This window comes from Oreochromis niloticus, linkage group LG10 (genome assembly GCF_001858045.2).
Source record: "Oreochromis niloticus isolate F11D_XX linkage group LG10, O_niloticus_UMD_NMBU, whole genome shotgun sequence".
NCBI classification, from domain to species: domain Eukaryota; kingdom Metazoa; phylum Chordata; class Actinopteri; order Cichliformes; family Cichlidae; genus Oreochromis; species Oreochromis niloticus.
In genome coordinates this window covers 33,598,779-33,616,953 of record NC_031975.2, presented here as the reverse complement: position 1 = coordinate 33,616,953, position 18,175 = coordinate 33,598,779, and the positions used below count along the sequence as shown (strand labels likewise).

At 45.3% G+C, this 18,175-nt stretch overlaps 2 protein-coding genes across 8 annotated transcripts in view; one reads left to right on the top strand and one right to left on the bottom strand.

The window, feature by feature from the left end:
• Positions 1 to 3,509: 3,509 nt before the first annotated feature.
• slc23a1 (solute carrier family 23 member 1) lies at positions 3,510 to 11,224 on the top strand. The gene is made up of 14 exons (XM_003456984.5): positions 3,510 to 3,772; positions 4,290 to 4,451; positions 6,619 to 6,776; positions 6,857 to 6,945; positions 7,023 to 7,090; positions 7,604 to 7,785; positions 7,895 to 8,015; positions 8,092 to 8,248; positions 8,850 to 8,997; positions 9,077 to 9,182; positions 9,286 to 9,415; positions 9,484 to 9,627; positions 10,520 to 10,615; positions 10,714 to 11,224. Exons 1-14 carry the CDS (start codon positions 3,755 to 3,757, stop codon positions 10,944 to 10,946), a joined length of 1,812 nt encoding a protein of 603 aa, XP_003457032.1. The 5' UTR covers positions 3,510 to 3,754; the 3' UTR covers positions 10,947 to 11,224.
• The window catches only part of prob1 (proline-rich basic protein 1), a 24,092-nt gene continuing 16,934 nt past the window's right edge, over positions 11,018 to 18,175 (bottom strand). For 6 of the 7 annotated variants that reach the window (XM_019363595.2, XM_019363597.2, XM_025910904.1 and 3 more), the window contains 4 exons: positions 15,508 to 15,886; positions 15,324 to 15,416; positions 15,046 to 15,253; positions 11,018 to 13,575 (listed from right to left, as the gene is read on the bottom strand). In XM_019363595.2, the coding sequence (XP_019219140.1) occupies positions 12,203 to 13,575; positions 15,046 to 15,253; positions 15,324 to 15,416; positions 15,508 to 15,886 (2,053 nt within the window). In that variant the 3' untranslated portion in view covers positions 11,018 to 12,202. The remainder of the gene's footprint in view (positions 13,576 to 15,045; positions 15,254 to 15,323; positions 15,417 to 15,507; positions 15,887 to 18,175) is intronic. The other variant, XM_019363598.2, reaches the window with a different exon arrangement.

Genomic DNA, 18,175 nt, shown 5'->3' with positions numbered 1-18,175 from the left:
ACGGACTGTCCTGCTCCACAGTTCTATTAAAATGTCCTCACTTTACACCTCGGACGTGTTTTCTGTGCTATTGTGAATAAAACACGAGATCCAGATTGGACTTTACTCAGAGACCAGCTCTGCTGGAATAAATTTGTCATCTTGTGTCTGACTCGCCACAACGAGGATGCGGCACCTGCAGGTGACTCTCAGTCACTACATGTCCTTAACGAGCCACTCAGCCAATTACTGATCACTAACATATTGATCCATCCATTTAGTGAAAATGTTCATAACGATGAGGTCACTTCCTGTTTGTGAATCCAGGTTTATTAACAGGAAGTGAAAAACGAGCGCCTTCTGTCCGAATAGTTAATCAATAGTATAACAGGTCAGTGAGGCTGATGATCGCCTGTGTCAGGCACTCACCTGTTCACCTGAGAATGTGACACCGGTGCCAAAAGTGTTTGGTGGGCGTGTCCATGATGTTAGCCAATCAGCACAGACATGTAACACTTGCTTAACATCACAGGGGAGCTCACCTGTCTGAGCAGGTGATCCTAATCAATACTCTCTCTCTCTCTCTCTCTCTGCAGCGCTACACTGAAGAGCTGCTGACACTCAGAATCCTGCGCTGTGAATGGCTGAGAGGCTGTGGGCGGGCCTGGATCGTCACATGGATACAGATGATTAATAATCAATAATTATTTAAGTAAAGAGTTTATATTTATAAAAAATGTATTGATCTGGTCTGATCACTGCCCGTTTCCATGGATACCTGGTTTAGATCAGTGACATCAAATGCTATACTTTGCGTCCTCCAATCAGCTGTCATTCAACAATCAGCCAGTAACTAATCAGCCCGTAGCTTAAGGAGGGATGTCACCGAGATTTACAGACTTCTCTGCTACACCTGAATGCACTGTCCTCTGGAAGCCTCACCTGGCGATTAGGCTCCACCCCTCCACACACCTGAAGCAGAGATGTGTTAGCTTAGCTTGCCACAGAGGCTGCAAGCCGATGGACACTGCTAGCATAGCAGCTGTAACAGGTGGTGTGCTCAGTTTCGATTGGTTAATGATCAGGTAACGAAACAGAACAGGTGTCATGCTGTGACAGCGTCTCCACGATGACCACAGGTAAACCTGTGTGTTACCTGGAGGTTTGCTCCTCACATGTTTTTATGTCTCTAAAACAGGAAATTCTTCTTCTTCTTGTAAAGTTGTAAACAAACTGCAATAAAAGGTTGCATGTGTCAGACTGTCTGCTCTCACTGGGTTATTGGACGCAAATTGCAGGAAGTGCCTTTTATTTTCAAAATAAATGCCACATTTCATCAGTGCAAGCACTTAATGTGAAGCATTCAAACCTACAGCTGAGCAGCAGCAGCTGTACAGGTGAGTCGGAAGTTGTACAGGTGGTTATAATTAATGTTATACTGAGTGTCTTACCGATGCGTTAGCTGAAGAATATCTGGTTACCAGTTGTTACTGGTTATGTTAAGTAACTTACTTGTTATACTGCTTGTTTTACTGGTTATACTGGGTGCATTTGGTTCTGTGACTCTGGTTGTCTTCTGCCAGACCAGTTTTATGGGTCTGGGCTGTAATCAGGTGGGGGTCCACACACAGACAGGTTCATAATCAGGTGGGGGTCCTCACACAGACAGGTTGATAATCAGGTGGGGTCCTCACACAGACAGGTTTATAATCAGGTGGGGGTCCATGCACACACAGACAGGTTTATAATCAGGTGGGGGTCCATGCACACACAGACAGTTTTATAATCAGGTGGGGTCCACACACAGACAGGTTTATAATCAGGTGGGGTCCTCACACAGACAGGTTTATAATCAGGTGGGGGTCCATACATAGACAGGTTTATAATCAGGTGGGGTCCTCACACAGACAGGTTTATAATCAGGTGGGGGTCCATACATAGACAGGTTTATAATCAGGTGGGGTCCACACACAGACAGGTTTATAATCAGGTGGGGTCCTCACACAGACAGGTTTATAATCAGGTGGGGGTCCATGCACACACAGACAGGTTTATAATCAGGTGGGGGTCCACACACAGACAGGTTTATAATCAGGTGGGGTCCTCACACAGACAGGTTTATAATCAGGTGGGGGTCCATGCACACACAGACAGGTTTATAATCAGGTGGGGGTCCATGCACACACAGACAGGTTTATAATCAGGTGGGGGTCCATGCACACACAGACAGTTTTATAATCAGGTGGGGGTCCACACACAGACAGGTTTATAATCTGGTGGGGTCCTCACACAGACAGGTTTATAATCAGGTGGGGGTCCATGCACACACAGACAGTTTTATAATCAGGTGGGGGTCCACACACAGACAGGTTTATAATCAGGTGGGGGTCCATGCACACACAGACAGGTTTATAATCAGGTGGGGGTCCATGCACACACAGACAGTTTTATAATCAGGTGGGGGTCCACACACAGACAGGTTTAGAATTAGGTGGGGGTCCACACACAGACAGGTTTATAATCAGGTGGGGTCCTCACACAGACAGGTTTATAATCAGATGGGGGTCCATGCACACACAGACAGGTTTATAATCAGGTGGGGGTCCACACACAGACAGGTTTATAATCAGGTGGGGGTCCATGCACACACAGACAGTTTTATAATCAGGTGGGGTCCTCACACAGACAGGTTTATAATCAGGTGGGGGTCCATGCACACACAGACAGGTTTATAATCAGGTGGGGGTCCATGCACACACAGACAGGTTTATAATCAGGTGGGGGTCCATGCACACACAGACAGTTTTATAATCAGGTGGGGTCCTCACACAGACAGGTTTATAATCAGGTGGGGGTCCACACACAGACAGGTTTATAATCAGGTGGGGGTCCACACACAGACAGGTTTATAATCAGTGGGGTCCACACACAGACAGGTTTATAATCAGGTGGGGTCCATGCACACACAGACAGTTTATAATCAGGTGGGGTCCTCACACAGACAGGTTTATAATCAGGTGGGGTCCATGCACACACAGACAGGTTTATAATCAGGTGGGGGTCCACACACAGACAGGTTTATAATTAGGTGGGGGTCCACACACAGACAGGTTTATAATCAGGTGGGGGTCCTCACACAGACAGGTTTAGAATTAGGTGGGGGTCCTAACACAGACAGGTTTATAATCAGATGGGGGTCCATGCACACACAGACAGGTTTATAATCAGGTGGGGGTCCACACACAGACAGGTTTATAATCAGGTGGGGGTCCATACACAGACAGGTTTATAACTAGGTGGGGGTCCACACACAGACAGGTTTATAATCAGGTGGGGGTCCACACACAGACAGGTTTATAATCAGGTGGGGGTCCATACATAGACAGGTTTATAATTAGGTGGGGGTCCACACACAGACAGGTTTATAATCAGGTGGGGGTCCACACACAGACAGGTTTATAATCAGGTGGGGTCCATACATAGACAGGTTTATAATTAGGTGGGGGTCCACACACAGACAGGTTTATAATCAGGTGGGGGTCCTCACACAGACAGGTTTATAATCAGGTGAGGGTCCATACACAGGTTTATAATCAGGTGGGGGTCCATACACAGACAGGTTTATAATCAGGTCAGGGCTCTCACACAGACAGGAGTCCTCGCGTGTGTGTGATGGTTAATAATCTCTGTTAATCTGTGTGGACTTTCACCTGAGACTCTAAAACTGAACTTTCTGTCTCTGTTTGCTGCTCGAAGTCAAACAGCCGCAGGTCAAATGGAAGCCGACTTTCAGGTAAAGTTATTACTGATCACTGAGTTTTGTTTTACTGAGTTTAGCAGGTGGGCTGTTGGACAAGTAGAGTAGGGCAGGTTTGCTAAAAGAAGGGTATACTGACCTGTGATAACACACACTGAGCACTGACCTACAAACAACAGGTGTGGTAAACTGACCTCCATTCAGCTACAGGTACTGACACACACCTGGAAACACCTGGATCCTTTCAGATTCATTTACTGGGTGCTTTTGTGTCTACAGGTTAATCAGGGTCACTGTGACCTGTCTCAGATAGATTGTGTGTGTGTGTGTGTGTGTGTGTTTGTGGGGGGGGGGGGTTGACTTTCACGTGGGGACCTGGAGTGACATGCAGAGAAAGGACATCTTCTGTTTTTTCTTCTTCTTTGGTGTTGTGTTGCTTTGACTTCTGACATCTGTTTAATGATAGGAACAAATGTATAATCGATAATGGTAAATAAGTGAATCATGATGTTTGCTGTACCTGATAACCAGGTGTTTCTGTCTGTCCAATCAGTGTCATGAGGGGAGGGGCTCCAAACCCAATAAACCTAACATGCCAAGGACAGAAGAGAGCAAAAGGAGGCAACCAATGGATGCACAGAGGGTGGGGTCAGACATGATTTACACCATTGAAGATGTCCCACCATGGTACCTGTGTATTCTATTGGGATTACAGGTGAGACTGGGATTACAGGTGAAAATGTGACTACTGAGGGATTAAGACATTTAAACATGGATTATTGGTTTAGACTGGATTACTAGGTTCAAACTGGGATTATACTAGTTTAACCTGGGTTATACTCTCTTAACACGGGATTACTGAGTTTAACCTGGGAGTATAATGGTTTAACCTGGGGTTATACTGGTTTAAACAAGGATTACTGTGTTTAACCTGGGATTATACTGGTTTAAACTGGGATTACTGTGTTTAACCAGAGATTATACTGGTTTAACCTAGGGTTATACTGGTTTAAAAAAGGATTAATTCAATTCATTTCAATTTTATTTATATAGCGCCAAATAACAACAACAGTTGCCTCAAGACGCTTTATATTGTACAGTAGATCGTACAATAATACATACAGAGAAAAACCCAACAATCATATGACCCCCTATTAAGCACTTTGGCAACAGTGGGAAGGAAAAACTTCCTTTTAACAGGAAGAAACCTCCGGCAGAACCAGGCTCAGGGAGGGGCGGGGCCATCTGCTGCGACCGGTTGGGATGAGAGAAGGAAGACAGGATAAAGACATGCTGTGGAAGAGAGACAGAGATTAATAACAGATATGATTCGATGCAGAGAGGTCTGTTAACACATAGTGAGTGAGAAAGGTGACTGGAAAGGAAAAACTCAATGCATCATGGGAATCCCCGGCAGCCTACGTCTATTGCAGCATAACTAAGGGAGGATTCAGGGTCACCTGGTCCAGCCCTAACTATATGCTTTAGCAAAAAGGAAAGTTTGAAGCCTAATCTTGAAAGTAGAGATAGTGTCTGTCTCCTGAATCCAAACTGGAAGCTGGTTCCACAGAAGAGGGGCCTGAAAACTGAAGGCTCTGCCTCCCATTCTACTTTTAAATACTCTAGGAACAACAAGTAGGCCTGCAGAGCGAGAGCGAAGTGCTCTAATAGGGTGATATGGTACTACAAAGTCATTAAGATAAGATGGGGCCTGATTATTTAAGACCTTGTATGTGAGGAGCAGGATTTTGAATTCTGGATTAAACAGGAAGCCAATGAAGGGAAGCCAAAACAGGAGAAATCTGCTCTCTCTTTCTAGTCCCTGTCAGGACTCTTGCTGCAGCATTTTGGATTAACTGAAGGCTTTTCAGGGAGTTTTTAGGACATCCTGATAATAAAGAATTACAGTAGTCCAGCCTGGAAGTAATAAATGCATGAACTAGTTTTTCAGCATCACTCTGAGACAGGATATTTCTAACTTTAGAGATGTTGCGCAAATGGAAGAAAGCGGTCTTACATATTTGTTTAATATGTGCATTGAAGGACATGTCCTGGTCAAAAATGACTCCAAGGTTTCTCACAGTGTTACTGGAGGCCAAGGTAATGCCATCCAGAGTAAGAATCTGCTTAGATACCATATTTCTAAGATTTTCAGGGCTGAGTACAATAACCTCAGTTTGATCTGAATTAAGAAGCAGAAAGTTAGCGGCCATCCAGGTCTTTATGTCTTTAAGACATTCCTGCAGTTTAACTAATTGCTGTGTGTTACCTGGCTTCATGGACAGATAGAGCTGCGTGTCATCTGCATAGCAGTGAAAATTTATGCTATGTCTTCTAATGATACTGCCTAAGGGAAGCATGTATAATGTAAATAGAATTGGTCCTAGCACTGAACCCTGTGGAACACCATAATTACCTTATTATGGTCAACAGTATCAAACACTGCACTGAGGTCTAGCAGGACAAGCACAGAAAATTACTGTGTGTAACCTGGTATTATACTTGTTTAAACTGGGATTACTGGGTTTAACCTGGGATTATACTGGTTTAAACTGGGTTTAACCTGGTATTATACTTGTTTAAACTGGGATTACTGGGTTTAACCAGTAAGAATAAGAATGTTTTATTGTCATTATGCCAAAAGCACAACTGAATAATTTGCTGTACTATTCAGTGAAAAGGAAACCAAAAAAAGAAAAGAAAGTCAAACTGTTTCTAAACTGGTTTAAACTGGAATACTGGATGTGGTTGTTTGGATTGTAGTTTGATCACAGGTGCAGGTTTGGTGATGGTTAGATGAAACATTTTTAGGATAGCTACCTTGTTGACTCCAGTCTGAAGTTTGTGACAGGTGAATGTTACCTGCTTTACCTTGTCTGCAGCATTACCTGACGTGCTTTAGTGGTACAGTGGCTGTGCCGTTTCTTCTGGCTCAGGCCATGTGTGTCGGTCGAGACCAAAACACCATCAGTCAGCTGATTGGAACCATTTTCACGACCGTTGGCATCACGACTCTCATCCAGACCACCGTGGGTGTCAGGTGAGTCTGAGGGAGTCAGGTGAGACTTAAGGAGTCAGGCGAGTGGGCGGAGTCTGACAGTTATATGTGTTTGTGTGTAGACTTCCTCTCTTTCAGGCGAGTGCGTTTGCGTTCCTGATTCCTGCTCAGGCAATCCTCAGTCTGGACAGGTGGAGGTGTCCCAGTGAAGGTGGGAGTCTCTCTGATTGTTACTGGTTTTTGTAAATAAACAACATACTCTCATGTCATTTGTTTTTTCCTCTACAGAGGAGATTTATGGGAACTGGAGTCTTCCCCTGAACACCTCACACATCTGGAAGCCTCGAATCAGAGAGGTACGACCACTGCTCCTCAGCAGGTAGTTTCCAGTGGGTCCAGGTGGGTTGAAATGGGCACAGTGGGTTGAGGGCGGTGAGAGGCCAGACCTAGACCTGAACTGGTTCCTGGAAGACACCAGCACTCTGGACAGTGCTGGTCTGTCAGAATCCTGTGGACCTGTGAACTTCCAGCTCAGAGAGAGTTTCTGATTTTGGCTAAAGTCAGACCCCTGAATCAGGTGGAACCTTGTTCAGGAGGACTCTGCACTGGGTCTTGGATCTTCTGAATCCTGAACCTCTTCTACAAATCCAGGATGTGTTTTCCTTCACAGGCTTCACTATGAAACTAAAGCACTTTAATTCCTGAGAACCCAGAGCCACACCTGCAGGTACCTGGCTCAGCCCCAAATCCTGTTTCAGAATTCTGTAGGACTCATCAGTACCAGCACCTCGTGGTTGGATCCAAGTCGTCATGTCTGTGGAGTGGGTTTTGTTGTTTACTTGCTTTATAACAGAGTTATTTGTTTGCAGATTCAGGGTGCCATCATCATGTCCAGCCTGGTGGAGCTTGTGATTGGTCTGTGTGGGTTACCTGGGTTACTGCTGGAGTACATCGGCCCACTCACCATCACGCCAACCATCTCACTGATTGGCCTCTCAGTCTTCACAACCGCTGGAGACCGAGCTGGGTCCCACTGGGGCCTCTCAGCACTGTGAGATATGTGGACACACCTGTTTCTGTTCTGCTGTAGTGAACTACATATCCATGAATATAGGACACTGGGGAGACAAACGGTTGTCTCTCTCCCTCTCTCTCTGCAGGTGTATTTTGCTGATCGTTCTGTTTGCTCAGTACCTAAGGGCGACATCACTTCCTGTTCCTGTGTATAGCAGGAAGAAAGGCCTGAGGGCCACCAGAGTGCAGATCTTCAAGATGTTTCCTGTAAATAAAGATAAACACAAATCGATGATGATGTCAGTGATGACGTAATTTGAATTTTTGCTCCGCCCTCTTTCAGATCATCCTTGCCATCATGTTGGTGTGGCTCGTCTGTTATGTCCTCACTCTGACCGACCTGTTGCCAAGAGACCCTGATCGCTATGGACACAAAGGTCGCACTGATGCCCGAGGGGACATCATGACATTGTCGCCCTGGTTCAGGATGCCCTACCCATGTAAGGCACCAACAAATGACACTCATGTAATAGCTTCGTATCCAGTTGGTTTGAGGTTTGAATGACACCATGTCACTGTTACAAGGTTGTTTCAGCGCCAACTGTGAGTTGGTGGTGAGGTGGATCACTTCAGTTTCTCTGAGGTTCTGATCCACAGTCACTGTGTTACCTGCAGCAGGTAGCACTAGGCCACGCCCCTGCTGTGTGGGTCCATGTTGATGCCATATTTAAAAGAAATGTTCTACACCAGACTTTCAGTAAACAGGATGTTTACTTCCCACAGCAGGAAGGCCAGTTTGTGCTGCTTCGATTGGTTAGTCGGTTTGACCTTGGGACTTTAACAAAAACGTCGACATAAACACATAAAAACTGTAAAATCACTGAGTCAGTGATTCAGGGCCCAGAGCAAGTGGGTGGAGCTCTCAGAGGGGGTGTGGTCACTTTATGAAAACTACTTTGTGTAACTTCAGACTTTATGTGTACAGTCTGGGATAAAATCTAACCCGAAGGTGTGTTTTTAACGCTTTAAGCTGAGCATCAGTGAATGAAGGATCATGATGATCACCATGACGTTCTCTGACTTCCTGTCTCCCTCTGATAGGCCAGTGGGGGTTGCCTGTGATAACGGTTCCTGGGGTGTTGGGCATGCTGAGTGCGACGATGGCAGGCATCGTGGAGTCAATCGGAGATTACTATGCTTGTGCTCGCTTGTCTGGAGCCACGCCCCCTCCTGTCCATGCAATCAACAGGTGAGACAGGAACACACCTTATGAGACAGACTCCACCCCCAAACAGGTGTTGATCATGTCTGTTTTTAATTTGTTTCAGGGGGATTTTCATAGAGGGCGTGTGCTGCATCATTGCAGGTCTGTTGGGGACAGGAAACGGCTCCACCTCCTCCAGTCCAAATATAGGTGTCCTCGGCATCACCAAGGTAGCCACACCCCCTGAAAGGGTGTGTTTATATCCTCAGGTGTAATTTCACGTGTTAACTTGTGCTTAATTTGTGAGTGTATGACCCGTTCACCTGCATGCAGGTGGGTAGCAGGCGAGTGGTGCAGTACGGTGCCGGCATCATGTTTGTCCTGGGAACCGTCGGCAAGTTCACAGCTCTGTTTGCCTCGCTGCCCGACCCGATCCTGGGAGGAATGTTCTGCACGCTGTTCGGTAAGTCTCTGGTAACAGGTCTTTATTCAGGTATGGTACTGCTGCGCTAAACCATATGTGTCTCTCAGGTATGATCACAGCTGTCGGCCTGTCAAACCTGCAGCTGGTCGATTTAAACTCGTCCAGAAATCTGTTTGTTCTTGGGTTCTCCATGTTCTTTGGTCTGACGCTGCCGACGTACCTGGACACGCATCCCAACTCCATTCAGACAGGTGAGTCCCTGTTTACCTGTGCCACAGCTGTCCTCCTAAATAACCCTAACACCACAGGAACAGAGCAGGATATCTCCTGGTTACCTTCATTCACTCATCCTAACATCAGCAATCACCTGAAGGTGGTGATGCAATTTAATTGAATTCAAGAAATGTCCGACAGAACCAGAGTAAGAGAGCCAGAGATGAATACTAACTAATAATTAAATGCAGAGAGGTGCATAAACACATACTGAGTGAAGCAGACACGCATCGTGGGAATCCCCCAGCAGCCTAGGCCTGTTCCAGCACCACCACTGCACCCATCTAATTAATGGCATGGTTCAGATAAGAGAGGCAGAGATTGCAGCGTGAGGTCCTACCGACCTTTACAAATACAAAAACCCAAAGCCATTATAAAGATCAAGCTTGACACCATCTGCAGGAAAACTTAGAACGTTAGCATTCATTCTCATCAGTTAGATTCAAAATTTAAAATCCAGGACAATAAATAAATAGATAAATAATTATTGATAGTCCTCATAAGTTGTCTCTGAAAGTGAAAATCTTCAACTTTCAGCAACTTCATGTGAAACAAAGAGCAGCGGGCCCAGAGCTGAGCCCTGGGGATCGCCTCTTTGAAAGGATGACAAATAACTCTGACATGTTCTCTCATTTTATGAGATCAAATAAACTTCCCGATGATGCTCAGCATTCCTATCAGTAATTATTTCCTCATTAGCTCCACCTGTAAATGTTAGTCCACCTATTTCAGCCATGCTGTGAGTCGCTCTTATAAATATTATACTCTCACACCGTGGCTGAATGTTTCTCTGGCCTTCACTTGTCTGTGCTCACCTGTCTCCATGATAAATCTCTGCACCAGTTAAGATTTTTGTTTCTGGTGTTTTAGGTGTTTCTGAGCTGGATCAGATCCTCACCGTTCTTCTCTCCACTGAGATGTTTGTTGGAGGTTTTCTGGCATTCTGTCTTGATAACACAATCCCCGGTAACACACACTCACACACTTACACACACACACACACTCTCTCTCTCACACACACACACACAGTGGTTCTCAGTCCTGCTTTCTTCCTCTTTCGTCAGGCACCAGAGAGGAGCGAGGGCTGGTTGAGTGGAACTTCTCCTCTTCCTCCTCCTCTTCCTCCACCTATGACCTTCCCTTTGTCATGCCTGTGCTCAGACGCACTCGCTGCCTCTGGCGGTTCCCAATCAGCCCCACCTTCACAGGTTTCAGGGCATCTGATGACCCACCCCCTGTGGAACAGGAGCAAGAAGAGGAGGAAGATGATGACGAATTGCCAAGCACCAAGGTGTGATGATGATGTCATCAATCCCACCTGACAGCTGTTGTGAGCAGTTAGATTTCAAACCAATCAGTGTTTCTGGATGATTGATTATCAGATGACTCTACCTCAGTGTGTTTAGAGTTCCATTAATCAATATGACCAGAAGTTTTTGACATCACTTCCTGTTCCCATACCTAAAGCCCCTCCCACAGCGTGGTCCTCCAATCCTTGAGTTTAATTTCCTCCTTATGAGCTCAACCTGACACTTTGCAGATGTTCTAGGTGTGTAATGACTTGCAGTCAGCTAATTGATGGGATGGAGCTAAAGGAAGCTGCAATTCACAAAGACCTTCAAAATAAAAGCAGTTCTTCTGTGAGACTGAATCTATTTCCGTTCTGTCTTTCAAAATAAAAGCTAAATAAAAGCGTTCTGAGAATTGATGAAACCATTCACATCAGAGAAAGCTTCACACAAACAGACACACACACACTCCAGCTAATCACCTGTCCCTCACTGTGATGTCATAGCTTCATACACAAATAATGGCCAACAAACTAAAAGGAAATGGAACTGTTGATTTTATTACAGTTTAAGCTGCACTTCACCTTTTTTACCATGGCAACAACATTGATGGCCGACTGCAACGCTTTTCAGATACATCAGATCACAAAATCAGAATAAAGTTAATTAGATACAGGTATGTTCCAAATAAAGTCCACCTGAGGAAGTCACGTGACTTCAACAGGTTTCCGATGGCAGTATCTTTAGTTACATGACTTTAATCATGACTCCATATCGTTAGTGTACACTTTCACTCGTGCTCTCACTCGTGTTTAGAGGGTCAAAGATGGAGGGCTGGGTTAAAATCAGATTCAGAACAGTACAGGTGAGCATCAGCATTGGCTGTCCCATAAAAAATTGTGCCATTGCATAAAAACAAGAGAGAGTGCAGTGAGAAAATCACATAGGTTTTAAAAATGTGTTGATCAATATTAGCCAATACTGGTCAGTATTAATCAGTATGAATCAATCAATATTAAGTTTGTATTTTTTAACATAAGCAGTCGGACTGACTGGTTCCTAGTACAAGTCCCAGTTTGTCTCCAGTATTGGTGTGTTTTGTTTTCTTTGAGTGAATTTGATGTTTTTTCTTTTTACAATGTTTCAATCAATAATCAATAAATGTTTTTGCTGATTGTGTGTTTGTGATGAAAAGTACAAAACTCAAACGTGATATCACAGAGTGCAAACAAATACAAATCAATATCAAAGCAATGATCAATGATCAGTGATGACCAGACAAAGTGTGTGTGATGTCATCGCTGTGCTGTTGGTTTGACGCCATCACAGTGACAGGAAGGCCGTAAAATGAGGACACGCCCACTGCTCGCTGGAACGGCATCACTGAGAGCAACATGGGGTTAGTGGCGCCCACCTGGATCACAGTGGGGGCGGGGTTAGCACAGGCCACTGGGAACATGGCAGCACTGGAGGCGGAGCCAGCTAGAGGTAAGAACACCTGGAAGAACTGTCCAGTTTCTGGATCCAGGAGCATCTTCCTCTGATGCTGCAGGCACGTGTCAGCATAGAAGAACCGCGCACTTTTAGGGTCTAACATCAGTTGACATGGGGCGGGAACTCTGACGAAGGCTCCAGGTGCTGCAGCAGAGCCCAACACATCGACAAGGAAGTCCCCAGATACCTGTGCAGGTAAGAGACTGGGAACGCTGCACAGAAACGGCTGTGGATGCAGGTGTTGCTGCTGAAGCTCTGGTTGGTTCTGGCTCGGAGGCGTTGCTGTCCCGCTCAGACCCTCTCGCTCTCGTTGTGTTTTGGTCGGGTCCACTTGTTCAGAGAAGTTTCCCGTTTGCTGGTTCTGGAACTCCTCGGACCTACAGGGCAGGTGGATGCTTGGACCAGGTGTGGACTGCTGGGTCTGGATGTAGCTCAAAGGGGTGTGGACATAGCCAGCCTTCCCCAAGTGAGGGTGCAGGCTGCTGGGTAAGGGGATCTGCAGGAGGTGCTGGGAGGAGCCAGGGGCAGACGGAGAGGACACACCCAGGATGGAGCTCTGTTCCTGAGCACCGAGCAGTGGCCGGGTGCCCTGGTGGGAAGGTGGAGTCACAGCTCTCGCTGATGGGTTGGGCTTCAAAGTGGGTGGGTCTAAGTGCTCTAAACCTCGGCTGATAATCGGCTCACTTCCTCGTCTCTGCTGTGTCATCGGCTGTCTGGATGATTTACTCTGCTTCTTGTCTTGTGATTGGCTGAAAGACACAGCAACCTTGGAGAAGTGACCTTTGACCCCCACAGCCTGCTGGTAAGTGGGGGGAGGGCTATCCTCCTGGCCAACTGTTTTGCAGCTTGTTGACTTGTTGTCTCGTGACGCAGCTGATGTGGCAAATGAGTGGCCGTATGTGTGTTTAACTAAACTCCTCACGTCTCTCACCACGTGAACCGGAGCTCTGACCCCGCCTCCTCCTGTCTGATGCTCCAGAGGCAGGACAGGTGATACCTCCAGATTCTTCTTCAGGTTGTACTGTTCCACCTGCATCTTTTTCGACAGCACGTTCTTAATGAGGCAGGATGCCATCTTTGTTTTGGTTTCATCCAGAGAAAACGACTTCTGAAGACGCTGTGAGTTTCCTCCAGTCAGGAGCCCTGAAACCATCAGAAACTTCATCAGACTCAGATTCTTCATCTTTCATCATCAATAGAACAAAAACAAAGAAGTGTATTAATAATAATAATACTCAGTAGAAGACTTGCACCTTTTCGACAGACACGTTGAGGAAGCGTATGAGGCTTTGGTTTTCATGGCTTGCGGCGCACATTAACCGTTTTCTTCATGCAACCAATAGAAATGCAGAACGTCATGGAGGGGGCATGTATACTCATGAAGACCCCAACAATGATGCAGTACAGGCAGAACACAAACTTTGAGCTCCTTGCTCAGTAAAGCACGTGTCGCGTCTATTGTGAATCAGGGATCTCAATCATGCAAAAATCCTTGTAAATTATATCCTGACCATCACTTGACTCAAGGCCATGACTTCATGTCTATACTTGAAAACGAGATTGTAGTCTCAATGAGACTTTTAACTGCATAAATAAAGGACTGATGCAAAAAGAAAGCTCTCGTTAGACACAGTCTGACATTCTGGAAACACCACAGCTAGTTGTTGTGTGGAAGTCGTTAACTCTGATGGGGTGTGATCCAATATCATGCTGTGCTACCTGGCGATTGAAGAAGTTTTATCCACTTAAAATCAGAATATTAAATTATTTTCTAAGAGGTTTGTTTCTGAGGTTAGGGTGATGTTGGACGACCAACAAGACAACGGGTTCGAGCTAAGTTGTAGTTTCTGAGATTTTCTTCAGTTTGCAGGGAACTATGTAGCAGTGTGTAAGACTGCCAGTGTTATTTTACACTCAGGCCTCTCTGCCATGTCAACCCACGGCACATCAATAACACCACAGAGTGGTATCAGCTTGTCGGTGTTGTGGTGCACAGCTCAGCAAGGCCCAAAAAGTTGGGATGGAGGAACAAAGGCTGGAAGAGTAAGTGGCACTAAGCAGAGACAGTAAGAGATTTCAGAGCTAATCAGGTCAGGCATGATTGGGTATAAAGAGAAGACATTTCCCACTCTGCTGGAGTCTACACAGCTGAGTGTTTATTTTTTGTTCTTTTGTGAATAAAATGTGTGTTAATGAGTAAGTCGTTGCATTTCACACAGCTTCCCAACGTTTCAGCATTGGGGCTGTTTTTGCTTTCTGCGTTCGCCAACCAAAGCCAGCATGCCGTTAGCTAATGACACAAATCAGCTGAGGGGGAGCGTTTACTTCCTGTCAGATTAAATACATGCCTCCCTCTGTTCAGGGATCTGATTAGTGGATACAAACTAGTTCCTACATTACAGTGAGACTTGGCTGGACCAGTTTCTCTTTATCATGGAAAGGATCATGTGATCATGCCTCTCTGCTTTTTGTCTCAGACACTTTGTCCAAACTGACGCTGACGACCTGAACCAGTGAATATGAGCAATAACAGTTTATTTTGTCAGTGCTCCCCAAGGTGGAGGGCGGGCGGTCCTGTTTCCTGAGCTTGTTGACAGGTAGACGTGCTGTTACCTTGGCCAGCCCCTGCAATCAGGCCCTTGTAGACCCCGTAGCTCTCAACATCACTGCTGGTATTTGAGGTGGCGTGAAAGGAGGTGGGCATACTGTGTTGCCGTAGTAATAGTTCAGGCCGTGAACGAGTAGTGGGACGCAGCAGCTCATTAGCTGACGCATCGTTGTTAATTCCTCTGCCCTCAGCAGGAACATCCTTCAGTATCACCTGGACAGGTAGACCAACAGGTGAGCAAACAGTTAAAGTGGCAGAATGCCTGTAGTTTATCAGTGTTTACCTGTTCAGCGCTGTCCTCGCCGTCCTTCTTCTTCTTCAGGTGAATCTGCCGTTTAGGCACCATCTTTAGCCCCTCTGCATCCTGACCTTTTACCTGGACGACAGGAAACAAATGCTGCGGGTAAAGCTGAAACTGGGCCCCACACGTACCTTCATCTATCCAGCTGATGATGATGACCGTGCACCTGTGTCTCTATGGTGATGTCAACACACTCAAAGCCACTCTCTGGATCAGACGTTTCATCATCTGATTGGATGAGGACAGAGGGAGAGAAGTGGAGTGAGAGATCTTCCTCCGACCAGTCGCTGACACTCCCCTCGTCTTCCACCTCCTCGTCTGCCTCGGAGCGATGTGTGGAGCAGAAGTCCAGGTAATCTGCCTCACCTGTGCAGGTGAACTCAGAGCTCTTCTCTGCAGGAACTAGACAACAAAGTGGAAGGATTTGTGCCTCAGCAGTTTGATGAGGCAGCACATCGGCTTCAGGGCAGCGGTGAGCGCTGAGGAAGATGCCCCGCCCACCTCCTCCTCTTGTTGTGTCCTCGTGGCCACTCATGATTGTGTCTCTGGAGGATGCACAGACAAACATGGAGACATTAATGAAGCAGTTTGAATGACATGATGAGTTCCTACTGAGTTCACAGTGCTCCATGATTTAATCCCACTCAGTTCAGTTCTAGTGATCCATGATCACCATCCAAGGAAAAGCCTCAATCTTAAATCCATGAAGCGGTCCCGGTTGCTCGGGTCATTAATAAACTAAAGCTGTCCTGGCCTGTGTGAGTTCCCCCAGAGCTGGGGTTCAGAGGTGATTTCTCCTTAAATTGCTGGCTGTCTGAGTGGTGTCCCACAAACGATGTGGGCTTCATAGATAATTGGCAAACCTTCTGGAGGAAACCTGGTCTTGTTAGGAGAGACGGCATCCATCCCACTTTGGATGGAGCAGCTCTCATTTCTAGAAATATGGACCAATTTATTAAACCCCCCAAAATATGACTATCCAGAGTTGGGACCAGGAAGCAGAGTTGCAGTCTTACACGCCTCTCTGCAGCTTCTCTCCTCCTGCTACCCCCCCAAAAACCCATCTCCATTGAGACTGTGTCAGCTCCCAAACAGACAAAAAACAAACTAAAAACCAGCAACAAACAACTTAAACATAAAAAATCACAAAGAAAGAACAATACAGTATCCACATCTGAACCAAAGAGTAAAACAGTGAAATGTGGATTATTAAATATTAGGTCTCTCTCCTCCAAGTCTCTGTTAGTACATGACTTAATAATTGATCAACAAATCGATTTACTCTGCCTTACAGAAACCTGGTTGCAGCAGGATGATTATGTTAGTTTAAATGAATCAACACCCCCGAGTCATTCTAACTACCAGAAACCTCGAAGCACAGGCCGAGGGGGCGGTGTGGCAGCAATTTTTCACACCAGCCTATTAATCAACCAAAGACCCAGACAGACTTTTAATTCATTTGAAAGCCTGATGCTTAGCCTCGTCCACCCCAGCTGTAAAACTCAGAAACCAGTCTTACTTGTTATCATCTATCGTCCACCTGGGCCTTACACAGAGTTTCTCTCTGATTTCTCAGACTTTTTATCTGATTTAGTGCTCAGCTCAGATAAAATAATTATTGTGGGTGATTTTAACATCCATGTAGATGCTAAAAATGACAGCCTCAACATGGCATTTAATCTGTTATTAGACTCAATTGGCTTCTCTCAGAATGTAAAAGAACCCACCCACCACTTTAATCACACTCTAGATCTTGTTTTAACATATGGCATAGAAACTGAACATTTAACAGTGTTTCCTGAAAACCCTCTGCTGTCTGATCATTTCCTGATAACATTTACATTTACAATAATTGATTACACAGCAGTGGAGAGTAGACTTTATCACAGTAGATGTCTTTCTGAAAGTGCTGTAACTAAGTTTAAGAATATAATCCACCCACTGTTATCATCTTCAATGCCCTGTACCAACATAGAGCAGAGCAGCTATCTGAACGCTACCCCAACAGAGGTCGATTATCTTGTTAATAATTTTACCTCCTCACTACGTACGACTCTGGATACTGTAGCTCCTGTGAAAACTAAGGTCTCAAATCAGAAGTACCTGACTCCATGGTATAATTCTCAAACACGTAGCCTAAAGCAGATAACTCGTAAGCTGGAGAGGAAATGGCGTGTCACAAATTTAGAGGATCATCATTTAGCCTGGAGAAATAGTTTGCTGCTTTATAAGAAAGCCCTCCGCAAAGCCAGAACATCTTACTATTCATCACTGATTGAAGAAAATAAGAACAACCCCAGGTTTCTCTTCAGCACTGTAGCCAGGCTGACAAACAGTCAGAGCTCTACTGAGCCAACCATCCCTTTAACGCTAACTAGTAATGACTTCATGAACTTCTTCACAAATAAAATTTTTATCATTAGAGAAAGAATTACCAATAATCATCCCACAGATGTAATATTATCTACAGCTACTTTTAGTACCATCGATGTTAAGTTAGACTCTTTTTCTCCAATTGATCTTTCTGAGTTAACTTCAATAATTACTTCCTCCAAACCATCAACGTGTCTTTTAGACCCCATTCCTACAAAACTGCTCAAAGAAGTCCTGCCATTAATTAATGCTTCAATCTTAAATATGATCAACCTATCTCTCATAATCAGCTATGTACCACAGGCCTTCAAGCTGGCTGTAGTTAAACCTTTACTTAAAAAGCATCTCTAGACCCAGCTGTCTTAGCTAATTATAGGCCAATCTCCAACCTTCCTTTCATATCAAACATCCTTGAAAGAGTAGTTGTCAAACAGCTAACAGATCATCTGCAGAGGAATGGC